Below are 23,858 nucleotides of genomic sequence, written 5' to 3'. Positions count from 1 at the left end.
GTTTGACCCCTGGGTCGGAAAATCCCCTGGAAGGAGGGCATGGCAACCCACTCCAGTATTCTTGCCTGGAGAGTCCCATGGAGTCCCATGGAGAGCCTGCTGGGCTATAGTCCATAGTGTCGCAAAGAGTTGGACATGACTGAAGCGACTTAGCACACATGCACTGTGTTCAATGCACCCATATTAGAGATAAAACGCTGAAGGCATAAGGTATGAGTACATAACTAATATTCTGAGATACAGTCACCAAGAAGACAATAATTTGATGCTGCCTGGGCTTCCCAGGTGGCATTAGTGGTAAAGAACCTGACTGCCAATACAGGAGATGTGAGTCATGAGTTCCATCCCTGGGTTGGAAAGATCACCTGGAGAAGGGCTTGGCAACCCACACCAGTTTTCTTGCTTGGAGAATCCCATGGACAGAGAAGCCTGGAAGGCTACAGTTCATAGCATCTGTAATGGGGAGTCAGGGCTTGCATTGCTATCCACCAAAGAAAATAGCATCTTAAAGTGTGAGACATCTGTAAGAAAACTGTAAGGTCTCTGCAACTAGAGTAGACATTTAAAAATATGGGTATCAGACCCCTCAAACAAATTGGACTCACTTGGCAAATTCAATATTTAAAACATACGGATAGTTCACCAATAAAGAACTGATAATAGGACTTCCCTGGTGGTTCAGTGGTTGAGAATCTGCCTGCCAATGCAGGGGACATGGGTTCAGTCCCTGGTCCAGGAAGATTCCACATGCCACTGAGCAACTAAACCCATGTGCTCTGTGCTCTGCAACAAGAGAAGCCACTGCAATGAGAAGCCCTTGCCCTGCAACTAGAGAAAGCCGCTTGTGCAGCAATAAAGACCCAGTTCAGCAACAACAACAACAAAAGGAACTGATAACAGACATATTAAAGATCAGCATTATAACACTCTAGTTTTACAAGTAGAAGTTCCAGTTACCTCTGTAGGTAAGAATAAGAATGACAAAAATGATGCCCCCTAATGTTTGAAGAGAAAATCCTTGAGTTCCATGGCATGGTAGTCAGCCCCCAAGGTGGCACCCAGTGATTCTCATTTCCTGGTATTCACTGTTTTGGAAAATATTCTCCCACACCAAATCTTGGCTCGCCTGTGTTTCTAATAAAATATGGTGGAAGTGATGGTGTGTGACTTCTGAGGTCGGGTTATAAAAGACATTGCAGTTTCCACCTTGGTCTCTTTCGGATCACTGGCTCTTGGGGAAGCCAGCTGCTATGGAGCGGACAGTGCTATGGCAAGAACCACATAGGCAGGAACTGAAGCTCCCCCGCCCCCCAACCACAGAGCCACCAGGGTCAGATGGCCAGCCATCGGAGTGTGCTGCCTTAGAAGAGGGTCCTTCAGTCTCAGTCAAGCCTTCAGATGACTGTAGCCCTGGCTGATGCTTCTCTTTTAGGATAGCTTTATGAGGCTATAGTTTATTTATAATAAAATCTACTCATTTTAAGTGTACAATTCAATGATCTCTAGTAAATTTACAGAGTTGCGCAACCATGACCACAGTCTATTTTTAGGATATTTTTGTCACAAGCAAAGAAACCCCATGCCCATTAGCAGTTACTTCCCATTCCACCACCAGCCTCAGGCAACCACGAATCTTTTTTCTATGTCTATAGAGTTGCCTTTTCAGAAAACGTAATCAAAATGAATCATGCAATGTATTGCCTTTTGTGTCTAGCTTCTTTTATTATCTAGCTGACATTTGGAGACACTCCAAGAACTAGAACCTCCCAACTAAGCCACTAATGAATTCTTTTTTTTTTGTATATATCATTTTATTTCTTTATTTAAAAATTTTTTTCCCTTTATTTTTGTTAGTTGGAGGCTAATTACTTTATAATATTGTGGTAGTTTTTGCCATACATTGACATGAATCAGCCATGGATTTACATGTGTTCTCCATCCTGATCCCCCCTCCCACCTCCCTCCCCATCCCTTCCCTTTGGGTCTTCCCAGTGCACCAGCCCTGAGCACTTGTCTCATGCATCCAACCTGGGCTGGCGATCTGTTTCACACTTGATAATATACATGTTTCAGTGCTATTCTCTCAGATCATCCCACCCTCGCCTTCTCCCACAGAGTCCAAAAGTCTGTTCTATACATCTGTGTCTCTTTTCTGTCTTGCATATAGGGTTATCGTTACCATCTTTTTAAATTCCATATATATGCGTTAGTATACTGTATTGGTGTTTATCTTTCTGGCTTACTTCACTCTGTATAATGGGCTCCAGTTTCATCCATCTCATTAGAACTGATTCAAATGTATTCTTTTTAATGGCTGAGTAATATTACATTGTGTATATGTACCATAGCTTTCTTATCCATTCGTCTGCTGATGGGCATCTAGGTTGCTTTCATGTTCTGGCTATTATAAACAGTGCTGCGATGAACATTGGGGTACACGTGTCTCTTCCAGATCTGGTTTCCTCAGTGTGTATGCCCAGGAGTGGATTGCTAGGTCATATGAATTCTTGAGGCACAGAAACTGTGTGTTTATTGTTAATTTTAGCCAGTAAGTTTTGGGATAATTTTTTACACAGTAATGGGTAGCTAGTGCACAAGTATGTGATTACTGCTGGAAAACTGTACTTCAGACAGCCAATGTTCCATTAAACCCTAAAGGTACAATATTTTTATTATTAAAACTTATAGACTTATAAGTTTTATAAGTTTATATAAAACTTATATAGTTATGAAATATATAATCATGGAAATGCAATGTACAGCATAGTGACTATAGTTAATAATACTATATCGCATATTTGAAGTTGCTAAGGGAAGAGGTCTTAAGAGTTCTCATCAAAAGAAAAAGAATTTTTGTAACTATGTGAAGTCATGGATATTAGCTAGACTTATTGTGGTGATCACTTTATAATATGTATAAGTATCAAATCCTTATGTTGTATACCTGAAACTAATATGTCAATTATACTTTAATAAAAAAAAAACCCCAAAACTTGTGGACATGAGAAGTCATAACTGATGGTTGTATTGAAATATTTTGTTAATATTACAAAACTGATACTTTTCCTAATTTTTTTTTTAAAGTCATTACCAGATCAGAATAAGAATCCCCACTTTATTTTCAGGTCCATGCAAAAGTTTGATGAACTAGGAAGAAATGACTGTAGACAGTTAAAATGTAGTAAAGCTGACCTGGTGGGTGAGCTACTAAGGAAACTTGCCATATTAGTCTAGAATGAGTTTTGATTGATCAGATTGGACAACAAAAGCTTGGCTGTGATTCCAGGAGACTTAACTAACCAGTTCCAACTTTAAGATGTTGCTTTGCTATCATGAAGTCATTTAAAGGATTTGTGAAGGAAGAGTGGAATAGGTGGAGGCAGGCTTCAGATTTTCAGTTGATACCAAAAGGAAGAAGGAAGAGGTCTCCAATCTCACAACTGTGTGACTGGGTCAAAACTTCATGGGATGTTGTAAAACGAGAGCCAATAGTGAAATGGTTTAAATACTGTGAAATTAAAATTGCTCTTAACAATCCTAGTACAAGTTTTTGTTTGATAATGGTTTTGATCCTTTTTTTTTTTTTTTTTTGGGCCACACCGCACAACTTCTGGGATCTTAGTTCTCTGACCAGGGACTGAACCTGGGCCTTGGCAGTGAAAGCCATGAGTTCTAACACCTGGACTGCCAGGGAACTCCTTGACTCAGTTTTTAATGCAGTGAAAGTTGAAGATTAATGCAGTGAAGTTGAGATTCATCTAAAATCCAGTAGCAGCAATGGTTTTCAAGCTTTGGAATTGTTTAAGTTTTGAGGGTGAAGATTAAAAATCTTTATGACACTTAGAAACTGTTCATTTCTTAGTATATAGTTATTATTCACTAAAACACTAGTTTCTATAACATATTCATTTTCCCTGTTATTCAACATGTATTACTGTTTAGTAAAATATTTACCTTATGTATGAATATAATGTTGGGATTTCTTCAAACCTATTAATCTGCTGTATATTTTGCTCCAGCTTTTACAGAAATGTTTGTCTACACATATTAAACCTTCTTGTAAAGGAATTTATTTAAATTTACTGTATTTAACTGCTTGCCTTATACCAATTCTTACTACTACATACTGTATATATAGGAATTACCCCAAGTGTATTTGATACTGTGGCATGCTTTTTAGTTGCTAGTACCAAGATGCAGCACCAGTATTTACCTTTATAGTATGTCATGCATAGTACGGGGCTTCATTTTTTGTGTGTACGTTTTGTTGTCTGTGATATTTTCCCTTTTTTTTAAAAAAAAATGTGGCTTATTTCATGGGCTTCCCTAATGGCTCAGCGGTAAAGAATCTGCCTGCAATTCAGGAAACGTGGATGTGATCCCTGGGTCAGGAAGATCCCCTGGAGAAGGAAATGACAACCCACTCCAGTATTCTTGCCTGGGAAATCCCATGGACAGAGGAGCCTGGTGGGTCACAGTCCATGGGGCTGCAATAGTTGGACATGATTTAGAGACTAAACAACAAAAACAACACTTATTCATGGTTAGTAATATACAGTTAAACATACAGAACCTGTGATTTCCTGGAACCCAACATACTGTACATGGTATACTTTATTAACACGAGTATGTTATACTTCCACAAAACCACTGAAAATCATTTAAACACTTTTACACTCACACAAATAAATACATGTATACTGAAGTGAAGTGAAAGTCACTCAAATGTGTCCCAGTCTTTGTGACCCCATGAACTATACAGTCCATGGAATTCTCCAGGCCAGAATACTGGAGTGGGTAGCCTTTCCCTTTTCTAGGGGATCTTAACAACCTAGGGATAGAACCCAGGTCTCCTTCATTGCAGGCAGGTTTTTTTTTTTTTAACCATCTGAGCCACAAGGAAAGCCCAAGAATACTGGAGTGGGTAGCCTAGCCCTTCAACAGTGATACTTCCTGACCCAAGAATTGAACTTGGGTCTCCTGCATTGCAGGTGGATACTTTACCAACTGAGCTATCAGGGAAATCCCATGTATACTGACAAATACTTTTTTTTCAATCACTATTAATCTAGAATTATAGTAGGCATGACTGATCTTTGTATTTAAGCATTTTATTATTTTTTTTCACTTCAAAGGTTGATTTATTGATATTTGGCTGTGTTGGGTCTTTGTTGCTGTGCAGGGGCTTTCTCTAGTTGCAGAGAGCAGGCGCTACGCTCTCATTGTGGTGCACGGGCTTCTCATTGCAGTGGCTTCTCTTGTTGTGGAGCACAGTCTCTAAAGCTCTGGCTCAGTAGTTGTGGCACAGGGGTTTAGCAGCTCTGAGGCATGTGGGATCTTCCTGTAGCAGGGATTGAACCTGTGTTCCTTGCATTGGCAGGTGGATTCTCAACCACTGGGCCACCAGGAAAGCCCCTGACAGGTACTTTTTTACCCCATAAATTTTTCAGGAAAAATTGGATTATCTTATTCACTTTAAAATCTTGTATTTCAGCACAAATAGAGTACTATGACTCAGGCATCAAGAACATAGAGAAAATAAGATACTGATCCTGACTTGAAGTATCTACAACTCTAGTAGAAGAAACAGATACAAACCAAGACTGAGATCGGTGTGTGATATGTGTGTTTCAAAAGGAAGAAGCCTCAAGGTGTTTCGAAACAGACAAGAAAGGTTTTGAGTAACCAACTTTTAAGTTCTGGTTTGTCAGATCAACAAGGGGAAAGAGAAAGTAAAGAGCATGAACCCAGGAGCTTAAGAGAACTCCGTATGCCCACACAGCAAATAGCTCTGTGGGGCTGGAGCATAGTGGGTGTGAGGGAACAGCCTGACATAAAATAGGAAGATTAGGCAGAAGTTGTAGAAAGTAGAGATTTTAAGCAGAGGGATTTTTCCCTTAAAAAGGTTTCTCAGGCTGTAGAGCTGTGGATGGATTGGAGAGCACGGAGATGAAAGGCAGTCAAACCAGTTAGGAGGCTTTTAGAGTAATTACTTGAGAAATGATGAGGTAAAGGGCAGCAGGGAAGATGAAGGGCATGAATTAGGGACCCGGAAAAGTGATCCTTGGATATATACAAGAGAGAGAATGGGAGTGAAATTAGCTTGAAGTTTCTAGTTTGGATGACTGGGGGAACAGTTATGTCATTAAATGAAAATAAAAAGGCCTTAGGTCACTGGGAATTATCTGTTGACTCATTTCACTAAACAGATTACCAACTCTGGCCAGGTTTTTGCCTGCAGTCTTCCCCAAACTTCTAATTATGCTCACAGTGATAACAAAGTCACCTTCCTAAAGAAGCAGAGGTGTATACATTTCTGCATTTGAAGCATTTGATGGACACCCCCATCCCCACCCCACGAGATTCCCAGGTGGTTCAGTGGTAATCCGCCTGCCACTGTAGGAGACAAGGTTCATTTCTGGGTGGGGAAGATCCTCTGGAGGAGGAAATGACAACCCACTCCAGTATTCTTGCCAAGAAAATCCCATGGACAGAGGAGTCTGGCGGGTTAGAGTCCGTGGTCACAGAGTAAGACTCGACTGAGCACGCACACATCCCGCCCCCCCCCCCCCCCCCCCCGCACCCCCACTCCCCAGCCACACACACTGCAGGCAGATTGAAATCTAAAATCTAAGCTTTTTAGTGGAACATTCAGGACTCCACATGTTCAGGCTGGCCACAAGCTAACAACTTCTTGAAGGTATCCATCTCATGTTAACTACCATTCCTTTTCCCCACCCTATGTATCTTCAGACTTACACATTAATCTAATCTTTGTTCCTCTAACCTGCCGGCTGCTAGGTCGCTTCAGTCCTGTCTGACTCTTTCCAACCCTATGGACTGTAGCCCACCGGCTCCTCTGTCCATGGGATTCTTCTGGCAAAAATACTGGAGTGGTTGCCAATTTCCTCCTCCAGGGGATCTTCCCCACCCAGGGATCAAAACTTCATCTCTTATGTCTTCTTACATTGGCACATCCTGTCGCTTTACACTTCTAAGCCTTAGCTCAGGTTATTTTCTCTATTTGAAGGCAGCGTTTATGTCAGCATCTTCCTAACACCCATCTTCTTCTTCATAGACTTTTGTGTCTCAATCCTAACACTTTTTTGGCGTTCTGCTTGGTTTTATAGTTGTATCTTGGTCCTTCTATCTCCTTGCCTCAGTGACTTAAATCACATACACAGCATAGGCTGAAAACCTTGTGACAGACAGTCTAGAAAAATCAGGGAATCCATGACATCACGCATGAAAAAAGTCTAGAGGAGTCCCTCATTCCAGGGGGCTCCTTTCGATGGTCTAGAACAAACTCGTGACGAAAAGGGGGAACAAAAATAATTTGCTGTTAGACGGCTTCTCTACCCAGTTGCAAGATATTTTTACTGTTTACATCAAATAAAATATCTAATGCACTGTACTTTTAAAAAGCACGAAGGGATTTAGATTTACAGAGGTGGAATTTCCTGGTGACGGGTGTCCTCCCGAGGTCAATTGCACTGACCATCATGCAGTGTGCTTGGTAATGGATTAAAGACTCAGAGAACGAAACACACACCAGCGGTGCGTCTGCGAGAGGGATTGGGCCTTGGCCAGGAGCGGCCTCCGCCCCGCCCCGCGGCCACCCCGGCGACCGCCCCCGGCGGCCGCAACCCGGAGGCTCCAAGGGAACTCCCGCGGGTCTGCGCGCGCAATCCCGGGACAGGGGTCCGCGAGGCGCGCGCTATTGCCCTGGAAACCTCTGCGCGCGCACGCGCACAAGCGGGGCGTGAGGAGAAGGACCCTGCCGAGGGCTTAGCAGCGGGAGGAGGGATTTACTCTTCCCCTCGTCCGGCGCTGCCCAGAGGGTGGACGCGCGCGCCGCCCACCTCCCTCGGGCGGAGCGTCTCTTCCAGCACGCGCCCGGCTCGCGTTCTCCCCCACCCGTTACCCCACCCCCTCCCGCACACTTGCTCTCCTCCCGCATTTGTGCGCCGGTGCAGCGGGCGGTGGGAGCATCCGGGCATTTCCGCAGCCGAGCGGCGATCCGGGCGGCGGCGGCGGCGGCCGAGGAGCTCCTAGGGCCGGGACGACGTTGGGGGTAGACGAAGGGGGGGTGAGGCCTTAAGCCAGAGCCGCAGCGGGGTGGGTCCCGAGAGAGGCGGAGCGGGAAGCTCTCTCGCGGCCGGAGGAGGGCTGGGAGCAGGGCTCTTTGCGCTCCTCGCGCGTTCGCCTCACCAGCCGGGTCTCCGGAGATGCATCTGCATCAGGTCCTCACCGGAGCTGTCAACCCTGGAGACAACTGCTACTCCGTGGGCAGCGTCGAGGATGTCCCTTTCACGGTGAGCGGTAGTCCGGGAGTCTGAGGGGAAGAGGCCGCGGGCTCGACGCGGGGGCCGAGACACCTTGTCCCGAGCCCACGCCTCCTCGGTAGGCTGCGAAGCGTTGGGGGGCCCCGCCCGCGTCCTCTTTGCACCCCAGCTTAGGGGGGCGGGCCGTGGGACTGTGAGTCCTGCGACTGCTGAAGGAAATTACCCGTCTGGGGGACGGTTTAGGAATCCACCGTACTGTCCGTCCTCAGCAAGCCGGCCCCTGGGGGTGACTGGACTAGAAGGTTCCTCGCCTAGGATGGCCCCCGGGTCTGCGGTGGAGGAAGGCGAAACCACTGAAAGCCCAGAGCGTCCGTTTCGCACCTGCTCTTGGAGGCGCAGAGACTCGGTCTGTCTCGGCGCGCGGAGGCGATGCTGCACCTGGCTCCCCCTGCCCGCGGTGTTAGGGCAGCGAGGAGCCGCTGGAGCCGGTGGCTTTAAGCCCGACCCTCTGCCTCCTGATATGCAGTATCTTAATTCCCACACGAAAATGGAAAAATTCATTCTCTGCCCCCGAGAAATCTAGAATGGAATAATTAGAGTGACAGAGGCCTGGAGAGCTGTTATTTATCACGAGATCACGGTTTGGTAACCTCCCTAGATAATATTTTAATCCGTTTGCCAGGTAGGCTGGTTTGTTTATAAGATAAGGCAATGTGCAAATTTTATGACAGTGTTTTTGTTTGTGAGGTTAAAGTGTATGTAAACAGTAATGTGTTAGAACCTCTTAAAAATCTGGGTGAAACAGACATGTTTCTCAAGGAGCATGGCTGAATTAGTCTCTTTGAGAATGGGATGTTGTTAGTATAGCCAATTCAAACCAAGCCCTGGAGCTTATTTTACCAGTAGTGAGACTCCCTTGGATTAATATGAGTTTTTTGTATTAAATTCGTCCTCTTCAGAACTAAATGTAGACGATGAGACCTCGACTAAATACACATTGTTATTAATAACCATTCTGCTTGGTAAAATTGGAAATAGTATAATGGTGTGCTTTTAAGACAAGGTAAACACTTTGTCTGCTTTCCAGAAGCATGTTTTTAAAGCTGCAGAAATAAGAGCTCCTGCAAAACTGCAGAATCATTATGTAGCACAGTGCAATCTGGAGCAGAATTTATCTATCATTGTGATGCTTTAGAGATAACCCCATAATATTGCTTTTTGGGCACTTTAATTGTAAATGTAATCAACTTGGCTTTGTACCAGTTTAGAATGAACCATTAGAAAATATAATTTGCTTGACTATATTGTTATACCTATCCCTGTCAGTGTTGTCATCTGTGTTTTATGTACTGGTGACCTAAAAGATCCATATGGTGTTGAACTTGGGCTTTAAGTGTGTAGACAGTTTGGGGGATGTAGAAGATATTGCCTTCTCCCCTAGTTTTGTAGCTGGAGAGGAAGTTCCCCGGGGTTAGAAGAGCAGGCTTTCTGTATTAAGAAACCAATCTGGAATCTTGGCTTATGGGGTATCTCTATACTATTATGGTGGTGGTGGTTTTTAGTTTCTATCTAGAGTAGAGTGGTGTCTTATTGTGAGGCTGGTATATAGGGGTAAACAGGTTCAGGTGCAGTCAGGAAAAGCCAGTTAATGCTGCGCAGGTGTGGTTATGCTGTAGGCCACCCATGGCCAGGTCCTTGGAAATCATTTCAAATCTTTTTCCTCCTCCTTCATTAGTCTGTTCCCAAGTCTAGCTGACTCTCTGCAGTGACTATCAGATTTACCCCCCTTTCATGTCCTTAGCTTATTGTAGAACCTTATTTGTATTACTTAATATTAAGAATTTCAAAACTGGTTTTCCTGACATCTCTGATCACTTCAGTTCATCCTCCACACAACTGCTTGTATAGTAATCTTCAGATACCATTTTACCCTGTTATTCTTGGCTCAATAATACTTAGTTGTTCCTGATAGCTGTATTGTGAAATTTAAACTTGTCAGATATTCTTCTGCTGTCTTTGACTTTATATTTGAGTGTGTACTCTTTATCTTGGCCCCTCTGCTACAGACATACTAATCTTCTTACTCCAGCCTACATTTTTAAACATAAAAGACCTGTGACACTGGTCTTTTGGAATTTACACTCTTGTTGTACACCATCTCATTTTAATATCTTGGTTTTGAATGCACTGATCCAGCTATAATTTTGCCTTGAACTAGAAATGACCTTTTGGGCTCTGTGAAGAACAGAGTTGCTTGAAAAAAATGAGAACAAGCTGTTTTCAAGTACTCAGGAATCAGCTACCAGTTATTTCAATGCCAGTGCTAGTACAGGGAAAAATGAAATTAAAAAAATTAAAAAATGAAATTAAAAAAAAAAAACTCCTTTATGTTAGTATGCCATTTGATTTGTACAGGAATCAGATGAAACAGCTCTAGTTCTGAGTCAAGTGACTAAAAAGGGGACCAGCCAGGGCTGTAATGGAAGTCTTGTGACTTCTCATCTGGTGGGCTTTTTTTCTGTAATATGTTTCTTTCGTGTCAGAGTGCTTGCTCTGAAGGGTGTGTTTATGTGGAAGGCTTAGATGTGGCCAGTGTAGAAGGAGAGACTGTCTTGGAGCTAGCCGGTAGTAATCTGAGGACCTTTTCAGAATTGGGCAGATCAATTATATCAGTCTACACACAAAGTTTTTGAAAAAGAGTTATAAAAGAATTTTGATGTGTTCATGACATTGTAATTGAAAAACAGTCATCTATATATATTGCACTGTGTGTGGTGGCTGTGTTGTCAGGGCATGATCTCTGCCCTGTTGACATGGTGGTGCAGTTTGTAGTGGACGGTCCCAGTGACGAGGGTACGTTTAGTGCTGGCTTGTGGGCTGTGATGCCTTTCACTTGTGTTTTGACAGTTTTTTTAAAACACTCCATTGTAATTTTATAAATACACTAACATAAATGCCACCTTTAAATCGTTCTTTTCTTTTCAATATAAGTTCTGAGTTCTAGAAATATTGTTATCTTGCAATAAGTCAGGTCCCAGATAGTTCAGGGTTGATCTTCTACTATATATGAGCTTTGTTGTACTTCTATTATGCCATCAAGACATTTCCAACTACTTTCTTATAGATAGATAGGTAGGTAGATGTTTAAGGCTTAATGCAGCGGATAGTGTAAATTTCTCCTTATTTATGTTGCCTATTACTCTCTGAAAATAGTCTTTAGTTTTTTAATTTTACTTTTCTGTAAGTCTAGTCAAGGCTGTGGTTTTTCCAGTAGTCATATATGGATGTGAGAATTGGACTATAAAGAAAGCTGAGCACTGAAGAATTGATGCTTTTGAAGTGTGGTGTTGGAGAAGACTCTTGGACTGCAAGGAGATCCAATCAGTCAATCCTAAAGGAAATCAGTCCTGAATATTCATTGGAAGGACTGATGTTGAAGCTGAAACTCCAATACTTGGGCCACCTGATGCAAAGAGCTGACTCACTGGAAAAGCCCCTGATGCTGGGAAAGATTGAAGGCGGGAGAAGGGGACAACAGAGGATGAGAATGGTTGGATGGCATCACCGACTCAGTGGACATGAGTTTGAGTAAACTCCAGGAGTTGGTGATGGACAGGGAGGCCTGGCATGCTGCAGTCCATGGGATTGCAGAGTCAGACATGACTGAGTAACTGAACTGAAGCATTAGAATATTAATTAAAATAATGATGGTACATGATGATTATTAATATCAAAATATTTTTCACTTAAGAGGTATAGTCTATATTTTCAGACATATAGGGGGTGTTGATGTTATTTACTATATTCTGATGTGAATTCAACACACTGAAAAATATTAACAGCAATTAGCCATTTCTAGCCTCAGGAAACTTGTAGTAGCAGAGATAAAAATGATGTACATAATTACAATAGAAGGCAGATGAAAGCTATCACATGTAGTTGGGAAGAAAAGAAAAGATTTCTTGAAAGATTGATACTTAGAAAGCCAGAGAGTGGTATTAGGTGTTTCTGGATGGTAAGAACAACGAATGCAGTGCACGGGACATGAGTTCAATCCCTGGCCCAGAAAGATCCCACATGCTGCGTGTAACTAAGTCCGTGTGCCACAACTACTGAGCCCGTACTCACAACAACTAGAGAAAAGCATGCGGGCAGCAACAAAGACCCAGAGCAGCGAAGTCAAGGAGCGGTACAATATAAAGGATGTACCTGCTTAGTTGCTCAGTTGTGTCTGACTCTCTTGCAACACCATGGACTGTAGCCTGCCAGGCTCCATTGCCCCTGTGATTTCCCAGGCAAGAATTCTGGAGTGGGTTGCCATTTCCTCCTCAAGGAGATGTTTCCCAACCCAGGGATTGAACCCGTGTCTCCTGCTTTGGCAGGAGGATTCTTTACCACTGAACCACCTGGGAAGCCCAAAGGATGCATTATTGGGTGACTTGTTCTTTCACAAAAGTGGTTAGAAAACAAACCCAGGACTTAAAAAAACAAAACAATACTTCTTTATTAATAGCAAATTCAGTTAGAATTTTGAGCAGTAGGATTTGCAAACATTACCTGTGGCTTTTTAAATTTCTTTGCTGCTCTGGGTCTTTGTTGCTGCCTGCATGCTTTCTCTAGTTGTGGTGAGCATGGGCTTCTTTCCTAGAGTGTGAGGGCTTCAGTAGTTGAGGCTCATGGGTTCTAGGTGCATGGGCTCAGTAGATGTGGCACTTGGGCTTAGTTGCCCTGCAGCATGTGCGATTTTCCTGGGTCAGGGATTGAACCCATGTCCTGTGCATTGGCAGGCAGATTCTTCACCACTGGACCACCAGGGAAGTCCTTTACCTATAGCTTTTTAGGAAAATGTATTTTCTGACATTCTTGACTTTTATTATTGTTTTTTTTCCTAGTGATGAAGTAAATGAAAAAAACCTTTATTTAAAAGTTAGAAGGTAATATTATATGCTCTTTTTTTGACATTTAGATATATTTTAATTCTATTGTAGCGTAATAGTATTCTAGTCCTAGAATTATAGCAACACCAAACTTTGAAAATAATCAGCTTGTTTATACATTTAACAGATATTTGTTGAGCACGTGGATGTGTGTGGCTCTGTGGAGATTTTAAAAAAACAGAACATAGTCCCAATTTCAGGGAGTTTATTAAAAAGTGTAAGAACCTGGTAATCTACTAGGGGAATTAAGACATATACTTCACCACAGCAGCCCAGCTGTGTGGTATTGTGAGGTATTAAATTCTTGTGGGAATTCAGAGGAAAAAGAGATGACTTTTGGTCGGGGGAACTGGGGAGTTGGACAGAAAAACTGCTGCTATACTGACTGGTTATCAACAGGTATTAAGGACTTTACCTATGCTGAGAATAAAGGGCAAGACAGAAGTCAAGAATTTAGAGTGGACTTGTTTTCCAAGAGAAATTGGCCCCTTTATTCTGGGAGAGTAGCTTCTTGTGTGTTTAAATGGATACTTCTTTTTAGAGTTTGTAGCCTTGTATTCATTGTTAGCCTTTAGGTGAATAGGAGGTGCTATAAGTTTTTGCTTATGTCCCCATGTCACCGTGTAGATTGTTAGCCTGCCTTTTAGAGAAGACTCTTAGCAGCTACCCTGAAACTCTGGTACAGCCCCAACTAGTGCCTCCCCAGAAATGGGAGGTGAGAGACCAACTACTCATAGGACCCTTGGTTAAATCACTGAAACTTTTTTAGGTTTATCATCTGTAGAATGAGGTTCTTAAATTAGGTTCTCTTTAAGTATTCAGGCCTTGGGTGGCATTATATGGACCTCTCTAGAGATTGCCAAGGGACAAAGAGAAAATGGAACCAGAAACATAAAGTAATTGTGGTGAGATTGTGGGTCTGGAGTCTGTGTACACTGCCCGTCCACTTGTATGTATGTACGAGACTGTTGGTCACACTTCACAGTCAGGGAACCTGGACCTCCATTCTGGCTCAGAGATTAAGCCATATACAGAGCCTTTGTGAAGTAGTGGATCTTCTTTGGGCTCACAGTTGAGAAAGAGGCTCTTGTTTATGATTGTATCCTCACTATCTGGTCCATGGGACTGTCAGAGTGCAGTGTGGAGTGGGAGATGGGGCCAGGGTGATGGTGTTCAGGGTCTCTATCCCACTAGATAGATTTACTCCTTTACTTTCTGTTCTTAGCTTTTTGGGTATTTAAAAGATGACTTTAGAAATTATCTTAAAAGATGCTATAAATGAACTTATTTACAAAACAGGAAGAGATTCATATAAAAACAAACATGGTTATCAAAAGGGATAGTGGGGTTGGGGGAGAAAAATGAGGAGTTTGGGTTAACGTATACACACTATTATGTATAAAATAGGTAAACTGCAAGGGCCTACTGTGTAACACAGGGAATTCTACTCAACATCTTACAATAACCTACAAGGGAAAAGAATCTGAAAAGGAATGCATACATGTGTATACCTGAGTCATGTTGCTGTACATTTGAAACTAACATAGCATTGTAAATATGTAAATACTTCAATAAAAAATTTAATATCTTTTTAAACTTGGATCTTGAGACAGAACAAATCAGTCTCGGTATTTAATCATCAAAAAGAGTATAGGATGTTGGGTTACAACCTCAAAGGCACAGTGGAAAAACAAGTCATGCCTGCCTGACCAATTTAATTTCCTTCTATGATAGAATGCAAAGCAGTGTTTAAAAGGCGATGCTAATAGAGAATATCTGTAATTCAGATTCAGTAAGGGTTTTCTAACTTGTGGCTTACTTTTTAAACAAATTTGGAAACCAAATATTTTAATATTATGAGAAGTTTCAGAGTTTTCAATCTTTTTGAATCTGTAGAATCCTTTTTCATTGTATTTTTGCTTTGGAACGCTAATTCATGATGTATTAGGACCTGTTATTAAGGAAGCAGGTGCAGGCTACACAGGTGGTGTGACTATAGCTCACTTAACCCTGGCACTTGATACATAACACGGGAAACCAATTGACTGTGCTTTTATTCTCAATCTTTCTCATGTTATGATTGCTAAGGGCTCCTTTAATACTCTTCTTTCCCTCCGTCCTAAACACAAAAAAATATGGTTAGTTTACATCTTTCTAATGGAGAAGTCACTCAGTATAAAGGGGTCACTGGATAGAACCAGACTCCTTTAAACATGGTACGTGTTAATTTGGTGTGGTGATTTGAAAGGCATAAGTGACATCCTCTTAGATTATCATTGGATATGTGTTCCTTTAGGGATATTCCTCTAAAAATTGGACCCTTTCAGGAATAATAATTCATATTAAGTCGTGTTTTCTTCTGTGGTTTTAGAAGAAACCTAGGAAACCTACAACTATTTGGGCATTATTCAAGGGGGCATAGAGAGACACCCCCCCAAAAAAAAGTTTTGGCTCAGTCTGAATTCAGAGACACAGATAGCTTATATGGTAGCTACAGTTCAATAATAAGGCTGATATTTTTCTAGGAGTAATGACTGGTTTTGTGATATGACAGCAGCCTCATGTTTTCTCTGGCCTTGACTATGTCTCTACTCAGGAGGATCTAATCAGAAGGAGATATTCAAATTATTATCATGTACTCTAACCATAGCATCTTTTATATGGATAAATTGTCAGTGTTTCCAGGAAAGGCCAGTTCCTCTATTGGTACTGATGATCTTAAATTGGAAGTGATTTTACCCCACGTAAGGCATTTGGCAGTATCTAGAGATGGGTTGTTGATAAGGTTGTGGGGGAAGGACTAGCATCTAGTGGGAAGATGCCAGCGATCCTGATCAATATCCTATGATGTGCATGACAGCTCCCCCCACAGTGAAGAATTAGCCTAAATTGTCAATGCTGCTGCCGTTATGGGAAACCCTAGTTAATATCCTAGGTCCCATCTCCTCTTACCTACTCAAGGGTATTGCTTTCACAGTTTTTCTTTTGCTGTCCTATAAAATGGCTTTTTATTCTTCTTTGAAATGGTTTCTTCATTTTCCTCTCCTGGTTTTCTTTTACTCCCCTAAGTACTTCTCAGCCTGACTCCAGATTGCTGTAACCAGCTGTTTCTTTGACATCTCCCTCTTGAATGTAATAGCTATCTGATAATATTCTCCTCCGTCAGCCTTCTCTAAATCAGTAAATGACTCCCTTATCTTTTTTCCTCCCTCAGTTCTCTTGCAGTCTTTTCTTTCATTTCCACCCCAGACCTAATGTTGGTAATTTCTGTTGGCTCTTCTTCAAAATGCATCCAGAATCTGCCCACTTATCCCCTGTGCTGCTCCCACCCTGGTCCAGGACACCATCATCTTTTTCCAAAATTATGGCAACAGGTTCTTAATAGGTCTCCCTGCCTTGTCTGCCTTTAGTCTTATCCTTCTTCAGTTTATTTTCAACATAATAGTTGGAATGATCCTACTACTGTATGAATCAGATCTTGTTGGTTTCTTGTTCAAAATTTTCAGATGACTTTTTTTTCCCAGAGAAAAGACCCAAGTGCCTTAAATGCCCTTTATTGCTATTTCTTTAAGCACCTAGAACAAAAACTTGTTGGGTATAAAAAAGCACCCAATAAATTAATAGCTGAAAAAGGACACCTTAGTATAATACGAAACATTCTTAAGTAAACATGACCACTTTTATAAGATTATTTTATGATACTTTTGATATAGGTCAATGGCAACTAGGCCGTATTTATATAAATGAGTTATAGGATGGGGGCATGGAAAGCTCAGAGAATACAATCCAGGTATAAAGCTTTATTGGTCTGGTTTAATTTGTGTGCGTTTGTGTGTGTGCTCAGTCGTGTCTGACTCTTTGTGATACTATGGACTGTAGCCTGCCAGGGTCCTCTGTCTGTGGGATTTTCTAGGCAAGAATAGTGGAGTGGGTTGCCATCCCCTACTCTAGGGGATCTTCCCAACCCAGGACTCAAACACGCATCTCTTGCATCTCCTGCATTGGCAGGCAGATTTTTTACCCCTGAGCCACCAGGGAAGCTCCTGGTTTAATCTAAAGGATGCATATTAATGTATTAAGAGGAATTGACAGATTTTGTGCCCATTAAGCAGTTCTAAAATTTTCACAGTTGTGTTTTTAAAAGACTCTTAATACCTAAAAAATTAGAGATTAGCCTAATACCTGGACTGTAGGGATTCTGTATTTTAAGTTACAGGTTTTAAAAAATAGCTGAGGTGGGGTGGGGCCTGAAATTGAAAATTGAGGAGTCCAACAAAGACTTGATTGAGGTGGTTGCCTCACGTGGTGGTAAACTGAACTCAGCCAAAGCAGTATTCCTGATTAGAAACAAGATTTTTTTCAGAAAGTAATTTTAAGAATGTTGAGAATTTCCTGGCGGTCCAGTGGTTAGGACTCCATGCTTTCACCTGGTGGGGGAAAGCCTTGGGGCACTGCCGAAAAAAGAATGTGCTAATAAATACACTCATGGAACATTTAAACATGGCTATCATTTTATGCTGAAAAAATTTTATATAATCAAAAGCCCAGTTTGGCCATTAAAACCAAAAGCAAACAAAAGTCATTAAGAACTCGATTTTTTGTTTTACTATTATTAATATGGTATCTAGTATTAAAAACACAACAGTGCAAACAGTGATGAAATATAGAAAGTGGAAAGGAGAGTTTCCCTTTTCCCAGTAGAATTTTGTTTAGCCTAACTTCCTGGTTATCTTTGAAAAAATATTTGAGTGCTTAAGCATTGTGCATACCCTCTAAGGCAAACCAGCTATTAAAAATGCACTGTTGTATACTGTTGGTGTGTATTGTTAGCTGTAAACTAGTAAAATTGCTAAAGTAGTTGAACAGTAGCTCTTCTTTCTGGCAATATTTAATAGGGCCAGTTGTATGTGGTTGATATATAGAAACAATTTTTTTTTGAAATGAAAGGATTAATATTCATCTTGTATGTTAAAGTGGTATATGAAATGAAGCGTTTTACAATTTAGATCTGGTATAGGAATTTTGAATCTCAGAATTAAAGAATTTAGTCAAAGCCACACAGCAAAACCTGTGGTAGGATTAAGACTGGAACTAGTAAGCAGATGGGATCTAATTAAACTTAAAAGCTGTTGCATAGCAAAGGAAATCATTAACAAAGGGAAAAGACATCCTGTGTAATGGAAAATATTTGCAAATGATGTGACTGGCAAAGGATTAATGTCCAAAATATATAGGTTAAAAAAAATCAAAAAACAAACAACCCAATAAAAAAATGAGCAGAAGACCTGAGTAGACGTTTTTTTGTTTTTGTTTTTCCCAAAGAAGACATACCTTCCAAAGAAGGCTAACAGGCACATAATTACCAATGCTGAGCATTTTTTTTTCCATCAGAGAACTGCAAATTAGAACAACAGTGACGTATCATCTCACACCTATCAGAATGGCTGTCATCAAAAAGTCTACAAATAATGAATGTTGGAGAGAATGTAGAAAAAAAGAAACCCTTGTACACTCGGTAGAAATGTAATGATGGTGTGGCTACTATGGAAAACAGTCTGGAAGTTCTTCAGAAAACTAAAACTATCATATAGTTCCATGCCTGAGTATATATCCAGAAAAAATGAAAAACTAAATTGAAAAGACACCGTCATCCTGATGTTTATTTATATTATAGGTGGGATATGGAAACAACCTAAATGTCCATCAATAAACAAATGGATAAAGAAGATGTGGGGTATTTGTGTTTGTATTTATATATACACATAATACATACACAATAAAATAGTACTCAGCCATAAAAAAGAATGAAATCCCACCCTCTGCAGCAGTGTGGATGAACCTATGAATACTATGCTTAGGGTTATTGATGTTTAGTTGCTAGCTGTGTTCCACTCTTTTGTGACACCCTGGGCTGTAGCCTGCCGGTCTCTTTTGTCTACAGAATTTCCCAGGCAAGGATACTGGAGTGGGTTGCCATTTCCTTCTCTAGGGGATTTTTTCCTGACCCAGAGATGGAACCCATGTCTCCTGCTTGGCAGGTGGATTCTTTACCACTGAGCCACCTGGGAAGCCCCATGTTTAGTCAGGTGAGTCAGGTAAAGACAAACACTTCATGATGTTACATGTGGAATCTAAAAAATAATATAAACAAATGGTATGCAAAAATGAAAACAGAGGCAGACTCAGAAAATAAAAGGGGAGAGGTAAGGGGGGAGGCAAATGAGGAAAACGGGATTAAGAAATACAGAGTACTGTATATATTGGGTTGCCCAAAAAGTTGTTTGGGTTGTTCCATAACCCAAATGAACTTTTTGGGCAACCCAATAGAATAGGTAAGCAGCAGGGATATATTGTAAAGCACAGGGAATTATAGCTATTTATCTTGTAATAATTTTTAATGTGGTATAATATACAAAAATGTTTTTATGTTTGCTGAAGAGACTCTTCTCCATTGTGTATTCTTGCCTCCTTTGTTGATGATTAATTGATGGTAGGTGTGTCAGTTTATTTCTGGGCTATTTTGTTTCATTGATGTATATGGCTGTTTCTGTGCCAATACCACAGTGTTTGATTACTGTAGCTGTATAGTATTGTCTGAAGTCTGGGAGGATTCAAATTATGTTTCTTCTTGATTCAGTTTTGGCAGGCTATATGTTTCTAGAAACTTGTCCATTTCTTCTTGGTTGTACATTTTTTTTTTGGCATTTAGCTGTTAATAATATTTTCTTATGTTATTTTGTATTTCTGTGATTTTGGTTGCTATTTCTCCTCTTTCATTTTTTATTTTGTTTATTTGGCTCCTCTCTCTTTCCTTCATGGTAAGCCTGGCCAGAGGTCTATTTTTATCTTTTCAGAAAATCAGATCTTGGTATTATTGACTTTGCTATTTTTTTAATCTCTATTTTATTTATTTCCTCTCTGATTTTTATTATTTCCTCCCTTCTACTGACTTTAGGTTTTGTGTTTCTTTCTTGAAAGACATTTTTGCTAGGTTGAGGATGACAATATTTTCTTTTTAGCATCTTGAAGATGTAACTCGATTGTCTTCTGGCCTCCACTGCTTGTGTTGAGAAGTTAGCTGCCAGCCTGTTGCTCCTTTGGAAGTTTTATTTTTGCTTTTTCCCCCTCTAACTGCTTCTAAGATTTTTCTTGTCTTTCTGGAGTTTAACTGTGTTGCGTCTAAGTGTGCCTTTTTTTTTTTTTTTTTTTAAATCTTTGGGACTTTTGAGATTTTTGAACCTATGAGTTGATGTGTTTCATCAGATCTGGAAATTTTTCAGCTAATAGTTCATTGAATATTGTCTCTGCCCCATTGCCCTCATGAGACTAATATATTAAACATATATTAGACTTTTAGCTCTATGTCTAAAACTATCTGTACTGTATTTTCATTGTTTTCAGAAATCAACTAATTGGTTTTTTCTAAATCCATTTGCTAATCCTATCTTAAGTAATGTCTAATTTGCTCTGTTGTACTTACTGCACTGGCTAGTCCTGGATTTTGTTTTTTGAATGTGCATTATAGGATTGAAAAAAATGTTCCTTTTTTGCTGAAAGTTTTTATCACAAAGACATCTTGAATATCAAATTTTTTTTCATTGATATGGTCATGTGATGTTTTCGTTAAGCTGTTAGTGTGATAAGTTATTGTGATATTTTTCAAATTGAATTAGCCTTGTATTGCTGATATAAATCCCACTTGGTTATGGTATGTATTATCTTTATTACATAGGACTGGATTTGATTTGCTAATATTCTGTTGACTGTTTTTGCATCTATGTTAATTCTTGACACATTGTCTTTTCCCCTCATATTGTTTTTGTTTAGTTTCGGTATCATTGTAATGCTGGTTTTGTAAAATGAGTTTGTAAGTGTTTCTTCCTTTTCTGTTTTCTATCAGGGATCAGGTGGAATTGGTATCATTCTGTAAGTTCTTTAACAGTTAAAGAATTATTAAGGTAATTAATTCATCTTGGGTGTGTTTTTGTAGTTTCTCATTTTGGAGGAATTAGTCTTTTTCTTCTATTTCACTGTTAGATTTATGTGTGTAGAGTTGTTTATAGTATCTTTTTAATGTTTGCAAGGTTAGTACTGATATTCTTTCTTTTATTCTTGATATTTGTAACTTGTGTCTTATTCCTTTCTGTGTATACTTCTAGAGGTTTATAAGTTTAATTGAACTTTTTCAAAGAACTGTATTTTAAAAAATAATTTATTTTAAATTGAAGGATAATTGCTTTACAATATTGTGTTGATTTCTGTCATACATCAGCATGAATCAGTATAGGTATACATGTGTCCACTTCCTCTTGAATCTCCCTCCCACTTCCTACCCCATCCCTCTGGGTTGACAGAGAGCCTCATTGAGTTCCCTGAATCATACGGCAAATTCCCATTGGCCATCTATTTTACATATGGTAGTGTATATGTTTCCATGCTATCCTTTCCATTTGTCCCTCCGGCCCTGTATCCACAAGTCTGTTCTCTATGTCTGCATCTCCACTGCTTCCCAGCAAATGAGTTCATCAGTACTGTCTTTCTAGATTACATAAATATGCACTAAAATATGATATTTGTTTTTCTTTGACTTACTTCACTCTATGTAATAGGCTCTGGGTTCACCTGTCTCAGTAGCACTGACTCAAATGCATTCCTTTCTATGGCTGAGTAGTATTCCATTGTATGTGTGTGTATATATATATATATATATACACACACACCACAGCTTCTTTATCCAGTCATCTGTTGATGGACATCTGGGTTGCTTCTGTGTCCTAGCTATTGTAAATAGTGCTGCAGTGAATAGTGGGAAACATGTGTCTTTTTCAATTATGGTTTTCTTAGGGTATATGCCCAGTAGTGGGATTGTTGGGTCATATGGTAGTGTTATTCCTAGTTTTTTAAGGAATCTACATAATGTTCTGTTCTCCATAGTGTTCGTAGTTGTATCAGTATACATTCCCACCAACAGTGTAAGAGGGTTCCCCTTTCTTCACACCCTCTCCAGCATTTATTGTTTATAGATTTTTTTTTCTCTCTTTTTGATAATGGCCATTCTGACCGGGTGTGAGGTGATAGTTCATTGTAGTTTTGATTTGCATTTCTCTAATAATGAGCAAGGTTGAACATCTTTTTATGTGTTTATTAGCCATCTGTATGTCTTCTTTGGAGAAATGTCTGTTTAGGTCTTTTGCCCATTTTTGGATTTGCTTGTTTTTCTCGTATTGAGTTGTAAGAGCTGCTTGTATATTTTGGAAGTTAATCCTTTGTCAGTTGTTTCATTTGCTTTTATTTTCTCCTATTCTGAGGATTGTCTTTTCACTTTGTTTATAGTTTCCTTTGCTGTGCAAACACTTTTAAGTTTAATTAGGTTCCACTTGTTTATTTTTTATTTTATTTCATTACACTAGGAGGTGGGTCATAGAAGATCTTGCTGTGATTCATGTCATGGAGTGTTCTGCTTATGTTTTCCTCTAAGACTTTTATGTAGTTTTTGTCTTACATTTAGGTCTTTAATCCATTTTGAGTTTATCTTTGTGTATTGTGTTAGGAAGTGTTTTAATTTCATTCTTTTACACATAGCTATCCAGTTTTCCCAGCATTTCTTATTGAAGAGACTGTCTTCTTTCCATTGTATATTCTTGCCTCCTTTGTCAAACATAAGGTGCCCATAGGTGTGTGGGTTTATCTCTCGGCTTTCTATCTTGTATCATTGGTCTACATTTCTGTTTTTATGCGAGTACCGTACTGTCTTGATGACTGTAGCTTTGTAGTATAATCTGAAGTCAGGAAAGTTGATTCCTCCAGCTCCATTCTTCTTTCTCAAGATTGTTTTGATTATATGGGGTCTTTTGTATTTTGTATTTCCATACGAGTTGTGAAATTTTTGCTTCTAGTTATGTGAAAAGTGACACTGGTAATTTGATAGGGATTGCATTGAATCTGTAGATTGTATTTGGTAGTATAGCCGTTTTCACAATATTGATTCTTCCAACGCAGAAACATGGAATATCTCTCCATCTGTTTATGTTGTCTTTGATTTCTTTAATCAGTGTCTTACAGTTTTCTGTATGCAGCTCTTTTGTCTCCTTAGGTAGATTTATTCCTAGACATTTTATTCTTTTTGTTGCAGTTGTAAATGGGATTGAGTCCTTAATTTCTCTTTCTCATTTTCTGTTGTTAATGTGTAGGATGCAAGTGATTTCTGTGTACTGATTTTGATTCCTGTGACTTTACTGTGTTCACTGATTAGCTCTAGTAGTATCTTTAGGGTTTTCTATGTATGATATCATGTCATCTGCAAACAATGAGAGTTTTACTTCTTCTTTTCCAATCTGGATTCCTTTTATTTCTTTTTCTGCTCTGATTGCCATAGCTAGGACCTCCAAAACTGTGTTGAATAATAGGGGCAGGAATGGGTACCCTTGTCTTGTTCCTGATCTCAGAAGGAATGCTTTCAGTTTTTCACCATTCAGAATAATGTTTGCTGTGGGTTTATCATATATGGCCTTTATTATGTTTAGGTAGATTCCTTCTCTGCCCATTTTTTGAAGAGTTTTTATCATAATGGATGCTGAATTTTGTCAAAAGCTTTTTATGCATCTATTGATTATCATATGGTTTTTATCTTTCAGTT

The 23,858-nt window shown here is 39.9% G+C and overlaps 1 protein-coding gene across 1 annotated transcript in view; it reads left to right on the top strand.

Annotated features, from left to right (window-relative positions):
* The first annotated feature begins 7,969 nt into the window (after positions 1 to 7,969).
* The window catches only part of DMXL2 (Dmx like 2), a 172,530-nt gene continuing 156,641 nt past the window's right edge, over positions 7,970 to 23,858 (top strand). The window contains exon 1 of the mRNA XM_061157154.1: positions 7,970 to 8,315. Coding sequence (XP_061013137.1) covers positions 8,229 to 8,315 — 87 coding nt within the window. The 5' untranslated portion in view covers positions 7,970 to 8,228. The remainder of the gene's footprint in view (positions 8,316 to 23,858) is intronic.

This window comes from Dama dama, chromosome 12, assembly GCF_033118175.1.
Source record: "Dama dama isolate Ldn47 chromosome 12, ASM3311817v1, whole genome shotgun sequence".
NCBI classification, from domain to species: Eukaryota; Metazoa; Chordata; class Mammalia; order Artiodactyla; family Cervidae; genus Dama; species Dama dama.
The sequence above is the reverse complement of the archived record's forward strand: the minus strand, read 5'-3'. Positions and strand labels throughout refer to the sequence as shown.